Raw genomic sequence first — 9,217 nt, forward strand, 5'->3', positions numbered from 1 at the left:
TTATCTTAGAGAACACCGATGCTCCTTGCAATTGATCTAGTAGGTCATTGATACATGGTAACGGGTACTTGTTCTTCACCGTTACTTTGTTCAATTCCCTATAGTCAATGCACATCCTCAATGATCTATCCTTCTTCTTAACAAATAGAACTGGCGCTCCCCAAGGTGATGAACTAGGTCGAATGAAGCCCTTGTCCAGTAGCTCTTCTATTTGCTCTTTTAGCTCCTTCAGTTCTAGAGGGGCCATGCGATAAGGGATTTTATGGATAGGGGTCGCTGTGGGTTCTAGTTCTATGGTGAACTCAATTTCTCTATCAGGGGGTAGTCTGGGTAGATCGTCAGTGAAAACCTCAGGGTATTCCTCGTATCTCCTTATCATCACCATAACTCTCCGTTATGAGGACTAAGTAGGCCGTGGCACCATTAGTGATGCACTTCCTTGCCTGCAAAGTTGAAATCAGAGAGGGGGTAGCCTTCACCATCCCTCCTGTATGATGAATATGTCTACCCTCGGGAGAATCGAAGATTATCTCCTTATTTTGACAATCTATCCTAGAGTAGTGTTTGGACAGCCAGTCCATCCCTAGTATAACGTCGAACCCTAGTTGATCGAAGACAATCAAGTCAGTGTCCATCAATCTTCCCTTTAGGGTCAGAGGACATTTCTTCAACACACGGGTGCAGGTGATCGTGCTTCCGTTGGGAATCGATACTACTATAGCTTGAGGTAGTGTCTGAGTCGGCAAGTTACTCATACGTGCAAATGTTGCGGATACAAACGATTTCGTGGCGCCTGAGTCAAATAAAGCACAAGCCGTGTATTCGTATAACGCAATTTTTCCTAAAGTGTAATCAACTACTGAGTACTAAGCAGCAATTTAAAATGCTAATTTCTAAAGAAGGGGTATTGAAGGAAAATACCAGTGATAACGTCTGTTTCCTCGTCCTCGGGATTTCCTCGCTCATATCACCAGGTGTGATGGCGTAAACGCCAGCTTGAGTAGGTGGCCTCTGATTGGATCATTTGTTAGGAATTTCTTTCCTCCTTGAACATTTTGTGGGCAGTCCCGAATCATATGCCCCGACTGTCCGCATTGGTAGCACACTCCTAGGCCCACACGACATTCACCACTGTGGTTCTTTCCACATTTCTTGCAAGTGACAAGTGGAGCTATTGTAACGCATTCTCCTTTGTTAGCTCCTTGAATAATCCTTCTCTTAGCATTATTCCCGCCAGTAGTGAAGGTAGAAGCCCTCTTTCTCTCAAGGTTGATCTAAGCAGTCACATTTCGCTGTTCCGCCTCAGCTATTGCAACCACATTAACCATCTCTTGGAAGTTGTGGATGCAGAATCCAGCCACATAACTGCGAATTCTAGGATTCAGCCCTGCTTGAAACTTCTGAGCTTGCATTTTCTCAGTAGCAATCAAGTGTGGGGCAAACCTTTCCAGCTCCATAAACTTTGCAGCGTACTGCTCAACAGTGAGATTGCCTTATACCAATGTGGCAAACTCCTTGGCCTTCTGGATCTTCATTGACTCTGGGAAAAAACGATTGTCAAATTCCTCCTTAAACCTCTCCCAAGTCAAAATGGTGATATTTCCCAATTCTCTAGTCAGCAGCTGCCTCTTGGTGTCCCACCAAATTCCAGCTTCACCCTGCAACAGGTGCCCCACGTACTGTACCTTCTGTTCCTCAGTACAGCCGCTGATCTCGAAGGTCCTGTCGAGATCTAATAACCATTTGTTAGCTTTCATGGGTCCTCAGTTCCTATGAAATTGGGGTATCTATATATTTGGAACTTCTCGTAGGAACACCCTCTAGATGATGGCAATCCCTCTGCCCAACGTCGACCCATAATACTCGGCGTCAAGGCCCCCAGGTCGGCCGCAAAGAAAAAACAAGGAGACCTAGAAAGCAACCACAGGAGATAAATAGAAAGTAAAAAAGATAATGTTATTGAAGCCACGAGCTTACAATAGACAAGTTACAATGTGAAGTGACAAGTTACAACATGAAGCCGCAAGCTTATAATGGACAAGTTACAACATAAAACGATAAGTTACAACATGAAGCCGCAAGCTTATAATGGACAAGTTACAATGTAAAGCGATAAGTGACAACATGAAGCCGCAAGCTTACAATAAACAAGTTACAATGTGAAGCGACAAGTTACAACATGAAGCCGCAAGCTTACAATGGACAAATTACAACGTGAAGTAGCAAGTTACCACATAAAGCCGCAAGCTTACAATGACATACATCACAAGTCTACGAGATACAACAAAAAGTCAAGGAGGCACAAGCAAACCAAAGCCTGATCAAATCATGTTCCGGTAGAAATGGTAGACAGGGCTCTCCATCATTACGACATGTTGATAACGCCAGAGTTTACCTCAAAGAAACTCAACAAGGGATGTAATGAGGTAGTAAATTAGGCCGTACAGTGACAGCAATTGCCAAAATGACATACATCATAAGTCTACTAGATACAACAGAAAGTCAAGGAGGCACAAGCAAACCAAAGCCTGATCAAATCATGTTCCGGTAGAAGTGGTAGATAGGGCTCTCCATCATTATGACATGTCGATAATGCCAGAGTTTACCTTAAAGAAACTCAACACGGGATGTAATGAGGTAGTAAATTAGGCCGTACGGTGACAGCAACTGCCAAGACACAGCCAAGAGTCACCCACCTGCTGTGGTGAGGTATGAGAAACTGTTGGAGCAAGTGAAGACAGAAGGGTGTTGGAGTGTGCGAAGATGAAGGCTGAAAGCGAGGGTGCCCTCAGTTCTCAATCAACGGGTGTTGTTGGTTCTGCCTCAGGATTACTTCCTACTGCTGCTTCATGGTCTCCGTCATTTGACGAATTGCGTCTGCCAACTCACGTCCTCCATCGAAACAACGATCCTGATCTCTATCGATGTTAGATCCATCAGCATTCCTCTCTTGTCTACGACGTCTCATCTCGTCTTAATCCTTTCGACTCCTGCGATATATGCGTATCAGGCCGAGCTCTAATGCAGGATTCAAGCCTATATGCAAGACTAATGATTCAAACCAATATTCTGCCATAAGGTTCCTAAGGACATGTGGGTTTACCTAGAGACGTGTTGCTCTGATACCACCACTGTGACACCCCCAATTCTTGCTTGGGATGGAACGAAGACTTAGAGCATCGGGACGTGCAACACAAGGTTACATACCCCCGTTCATGATAGTTAATATGCAATGCATCTTAGTATGCAACTAGCAGTATGCAATAATTGCAACAGAAATAAAAGGTTAAGGTGAAAAATATGCCAAACAAACTAAAATATCCCAACTTCATTAGATAATCATCATGCTCGAAATACTAAAGTAGCATAGACTTATTTACAAAGTCATATCATTCTCTTAATGCCATCTAAAGCATAAAGGACTTGGGCTATGAACATCAAAATTAAGTCCAGCTTCCTCTCCAGATCTGACTCCTCCTCAATCCTACGAATCCAATGCTCCATCAATCTCGTCCTGGTCGATTCTTGACACAAATTATATCATTCCAAGTGGAATGATAGTGGTCCCATAAAAGGGTGAGATTTACTCAAAATCTCAGTAAGTTAAACAACTAACTGACACAAAGATAAATCAATCATGAAAAATGATAGATATGCAATGCATGAGATGTGAAAAATTAGTATGCACATCTCCCATCCAGATTTTCAACATCTTTTTAAAAATATGGAGACACGGGTTTTTACTCAATAAGTAATTTTGTTATCATTTTGAAGAGACATAACTTTTTCATAAAAATTTCATCATAAACTTTCATCATCATAGACTTACATAATTATCTTAATTAACAACATAACGTGTGGTAATGTCACAGTTCCCCATATGCACTGTGAGTAATTGCCGGTGACCGTAGTATATAAGAAACTACGTTGTCTATAGACTCATTCTCAATGAATTGGTAAATATAACATAACATCATAAAATTCATAACGCGTACACCCACGAGCGTTAGGTGCCATAACATCTTGACTTCGATCTTGCGTTCTTTAAAAAGAACTCATTCGAAGCCTGTTGACTGTTCTTTGTCAACCCAGGGGTTACCACTCCATTATTAAATACTCCAGAGTGGACAGACGAGTTCAACTGGGATAATTTCCCATCCTGGACTTTGGGGTCGTGAAAAAATGATTTTGATGCTATGCTTTAAAAAAAATAATTTTCATGACATGTGCATATGTAGTAAATTTCATGCAGAAAATAACATTTATAAATGTAATATGCAAAAATGGTGAAAATGTCATATGTTATGTAAGTATGCACTCAATGTGTCATATAACATGATAATTTATGCTCAAAATGATAATTGAAGAATAAATGAAGCATTTATCAATAATTCATTAGAAATTTATCAAGGTGTAAGTTACAGGCCAACTTACAAACTTCCGAGAAAATTCAAAATTAGCATCGTAGTTGCGTAAATCGTATGAATATGAAGTTAGGATTAATACTCTTGTGGATAGGTTCAAAATCAAAGGCTTCAAAATTAGATATTTACAAAAATACCCCTAGACTTTCAAAAATTGCCACTGAGGCCCTAAATTTTCACTAATTGTAAACGAACTCCAAATTTAAGAAAATTCCATGAATTTCATATTTTTGGCATTCTAAAACCATTAATGCCTTATATTTTCAAAATTCAAAGTGAAACTTATCCAATTAGTCTCAACCCGTGGCATGCATCCTAGTTAATACCTTTGTGTATTTTCAACTATTGATCCCTATGAATGCATGCATATGAGATTTTATTTAATCATTAATGAACACTAACATCTTTAGGGACATTATGAAGTCTAATCCTTGAGTAATCAAGTTCATCCCAACACTTAATCAAAGCTAAGAAATCCTTAATCACCAATATGCTTAAAACCGATTCATGCTTGATGATCAAAACAAGATAGATTTAAAACCTATCATGACATGCTTCTAATCACAAATTTAACCTTCCACAATCTTGTTAGGATATTGATAGATCATATCAAATCATGCTTAGGACATGTCATAGCTAAACTTCCAGTTAAAAACATTCAATCATTCAAACCATCCTTTAATTGACCCGATTTTGCATTAAGCATCATAACCTTCTCAAAACTCAACCAAATTTCATTCCAATACTTGGAAACAAAGCTTGACATGCTAGCTAATATCAAAAGGAAGAAAATGTACAAATTTCATGACCTTCCAAGCTCTCTAGACTACCTTACACAAGAACACTCAAGAACTCACCAAAACTCACTCGGTTTGCACTCTTTTGATCTCTAAGAGGGGAAATACTCTCAAGGCGGTGAGCTTTGGAAGAGGAGGAACTCACAAGCCGTGAGGTCTAGGTAGTCAGCCCCGACCTCCTCCAATGTGCAATGCCAACTGAAAAAGATCCAGCACTTCTCGCATTGGATGGCAAAAAGGCAATCTGAGGCCGCTTGAGAACATGGCGAGGTACACTGCCACTTTGGAGGCAAACCCCTTGGAATGTACTGCCTCTTCGGTAGGGGAGGCACCTCGAGTTCCACAGTTTGAGGAATCCTGTAGGTCTCCCTCAACGACACCAACTCGATGGGAGTCAACTCCGAATGCTACGAGAAGCTAGCACACTCCTCTGGAATGGTGTTGCCCTGCCCGTTTGTGGCACGGGTAGAGTTGGAAGATCCAGCCAGCCCAGAAGGACGCAAGGATTTCTTGGGAGCCCTTAGCAAATGTGATGCCCCCAGCCTCCGCTTGGGATGTAACGGAGACTTAGAGTATCTGGACATACAACACAAGGTTACATACCCCGTACATGATAGTTAATATGTAATGCATCTTAAAAATGCAACTAGCAATATGCAATAATCACAGCACAAAGTAAGGGTGAAAATGAACTTATGCCAGAATAACTAAATCATCCCAATAATATTGATTAAACCATAAGTTTCAAATCATCAGGTAGCTTAATCTTAGTACAAAATACCAAATTTCCATAAAATCTAAACCACCTGCTTCATACGCTCTATGGCACAAAGGGTTAGCCCTAGAAATACCACAATAGGATTGATTAAGTCTCATGTCGACATCTACTTCCTCCTCAATCCTCTTGATCCACTGGTCCATTGGGTCGATCTGCATCTACAACTTTTATGATTTCGAGTGAAATGATAGTGGGCCCACAAATGGTGACATTTACTTAAAAGCTTAGTAAATTAGACAACTAACGTGCACAAAGATGGACTATGCATAAAGAATGATAAACATGAAATGCGTGCAATGGAATAAAAATGTATTTGTCGACCATTCAGATTTCTCCAAAAAAATAGACTTTTGATGCACATTTTTTTTACAGAGAACATAATTTCACTTGTGTCGTTAAAAACTTAGTCTTTCATCAAGAATTACTTAAAATTATGGAATTAACGTAATGTATGGTATCATCATAGTTCCCCATATGCATTGTGAATACATGTTGGTGACCATAGTACAACTCATGTTGAAACTTTGTTGTCTATAGACTCATTCTCAATGCATTGGTAATACAATATAACATAATATCATAAAAATTATAACAAGTACACCTGGTACCATATGACTTCGCTCAGGCATTCTTTAAAAAAAAACCCATTCGAAGTCTGTTGATTGTTCATCATCAATCCAGGGGTTACCACTCCATATTTTATCTCTAGAGTGGACAGAGGAGTTCCATCAGAATACTTCCTCATCCTAGCCTTTGGGGTCGTGATAAAAATAATTTTTCATCCAATGCTTAAAATAAGATTTTCATGATATGCATAAGTGGCACATTTCAAGAAAATGGTTGTATGCAAAATGACAAAAAGGAACATAAGATATGACATTTCATGCTCAAAATAAAATTTATAAATTAAATGTGGCATTTGTCAATAAATCATAAATAATCATCAAAGTTTAAGTTAGAGACCAACTTACAGACTGTTGAAGTTGGAACTGAGGTAGTGGCTATGATAAAAACTGCACTAAGTTAGAATCTATACTATGTTAAGGAAAGATAAAATCTTCTAGATAAAGTAACATTATGAAAATACCCCTAACATCCAAATACTACTACTAATGCAAATGCTCTCCAAACTAAACCATAATCCATAGTCATCATATCTTGCACGTGGGGTGTGATTGGTTGCTTTCCACTATGATGACATCTATGTAGGCTGACTTGGCTGGGGAAGAGGGAGAGTTTCCGTATGGTAGTGGAGAAAAGGGTGGTAGAATAAATGCATGCCATGAAGGCATACATACTATCATGACGCGAGTAGGGTGTTTTCCAATGGCCAACTATTTTTGTCTTTTTCACTTGGGCTCTTCTCTATGGTCATTATGACTAACTTAAAGGTAATCGTAAGTGCCCTACATAGGTGATAGATGGAGGTGGATTGGTTGCCAAGCGACAAATAAATGGCAAACCAATGAATAAGGTGATTTAATGGTGGTTGCCGAGATACTCAAAGGTGCATTATGATTGGTTCAAATTTATTCATGATAATTAGAGGGGCTTTCAATGAATGGAATTAGAAGAGGGTGGCGTGGGGTGGTGTGGTGTGTCTCCCATGGCAAAAATCTTAATAATAAAAAAAATGCCATTGGTTGCCTAATATTTGGTGCACTTGGTTTGGGGTTTTGGCTAGGGTTCTTGAAGTCAATGTGACCGAAACTTTTTTTTTATAGAAGAGCCGGAAACCACCTGTCCATTAGCGGCCCCGTCCCAATTTTATTAATCAACCTCACTTATGGCGGAGAAAAACCGTGGTAACAAAACTGACACTCAGGATACAGACCATCCCTTGTATCTAAACCAAAACCCAAAACCAAAATACAAAACCAACTAAAACTACAGAACCTTACCAGCAAAACGAAAACTGGAAAAGAGAAAACAACTGCTTATACCAGCAAAAACAAGACCGAACCCCAACCACGTCAAACGCAAAACAACTCCGCACGAAACGAAAACCAGAAACAAACACAAGACTCACCTATTTCTTCCGCCTAACAGAAGGAAGCCCCCATTTATCCACTCTAATCAAACCCCGAAACAGAGGAGAAACCTCACCCAAACTCTGCCATACCGCATCACCATCAATTGCCCCCCTTTTAGCTAACCAATCCGCAGCCCCATTTCCTTCCCTATGAATGTGCATAAACCGTATATCCATATTAATGATCAGAAGTTGCAATTCCTCCCAATAATCCTCCAAATACCAGCTACCACAGCGTTTGTTATCTAACCATGCCAGAACCACTTTAGAATCCATTTCAACATCTACAGCCATCAAATTCAAATTCTTACAATGTTTGACACCCTCCATAAGAGCTCTCAACTCTGCATAATTACTGGTACCGTAACCAATATTCTTTGAAAATGCTAACAACATATTTCCATGCATATCCCGGATCACACCTCCTGCCCCTGCCACACCTGGATTCCCAAGACTACTTCCATCCGTGTTGATCTTCACACGACCTGGTTCCGGCTTAGACCAAGCTATATAATCAGTCTTTTGTTGTTTGATTGGAACTTGTTGTAAACTAAAACAATTAAGAATGTAAAGGTCAATCTGATTAAATTTCTTAGTCTTCGAAAACCCTTGACAAATAACGCCCACCCACTGTTTGATAGATTGCCACACAACATGACCAGATTCAATTTTCCCTTCCATACGGGCTTTACATCTCCTAGTCCAAAGCCTGCACGAAATCACAGTAGGTAATACACCCAAAATGACACACAACATGACCGAAACTTGGTTGTATTTTAAGAAAGGAAATGAGGTGTTTGAAAGACAGAAATGACTTTGAGAAAATGGAAGAAAAAGGTTTGAGCTAGGGGCAGATCAGTCCATTGCACACAAGAGTACACATGGGTGCCGGTTTGAGTGAATTCAGGTTTTGACATGTCATTATCTTTAATGACATGTATAAAGGTTTAACTAAAGTCCTAATCTGATCTAAGAATAATGGAAATGGATACCCAAACAAGGAAATTTTAGAACAAAAGGATAAAAAATGATAAGAATAAAAATCAAAGCTTAAAACATGGTTTCAAGATCACTAATCGTGTAGTGATTGATCAATGCTCTTAACCAAAATTCTAAACTTAATTTCATTTTTTCTAATGCTCATAGGGCGGTGGGCTACTCTAATGAGCTAGTCTTCTAAATTCTA

General features: G+C 39.6%; 1 protein-coding gene across 1 annotated transcript; it reads right to left on the bottom strand.

Annotated features, from left to right (window-relative positions):
- Positions 1 to 1,274: 1,274 nt before the first annotated feature.
- Positions 1,275 to 1,757, bottom strand: LOC108994956. The gene is made up of 2 exons (XM_018970396.2): positions 1,521 to 1,757; positions 1,275 to 1,472 (listed from the first exon to the last, which is right to left on the bottom strand). The coding sequence occupies exons 1-2, from the start codon at positions 1,755 to 1,757 to the stop codon at positions 1,275 to 1,277; spliced, it is 435 nt and encodes a 144-aa protein (XP_018825941.2).
- Positions 1,758 to 9,217: the final 7,460 nt, after the last annotated feature.

Source organism: Juglans regia, chromosome 10 (assembly GCF_001411555.2).
Source record: "Juglans regia cultivar Chandler chromosome 10, Walnut 2.0, whole genome shotgun sequence".
Lineage (NCBI taxonomy): Eukaryota > Viridiplantae > Streptophyta > Magnoliopsida > Fagales > Juglandaceae > Juglans > Juglans regia.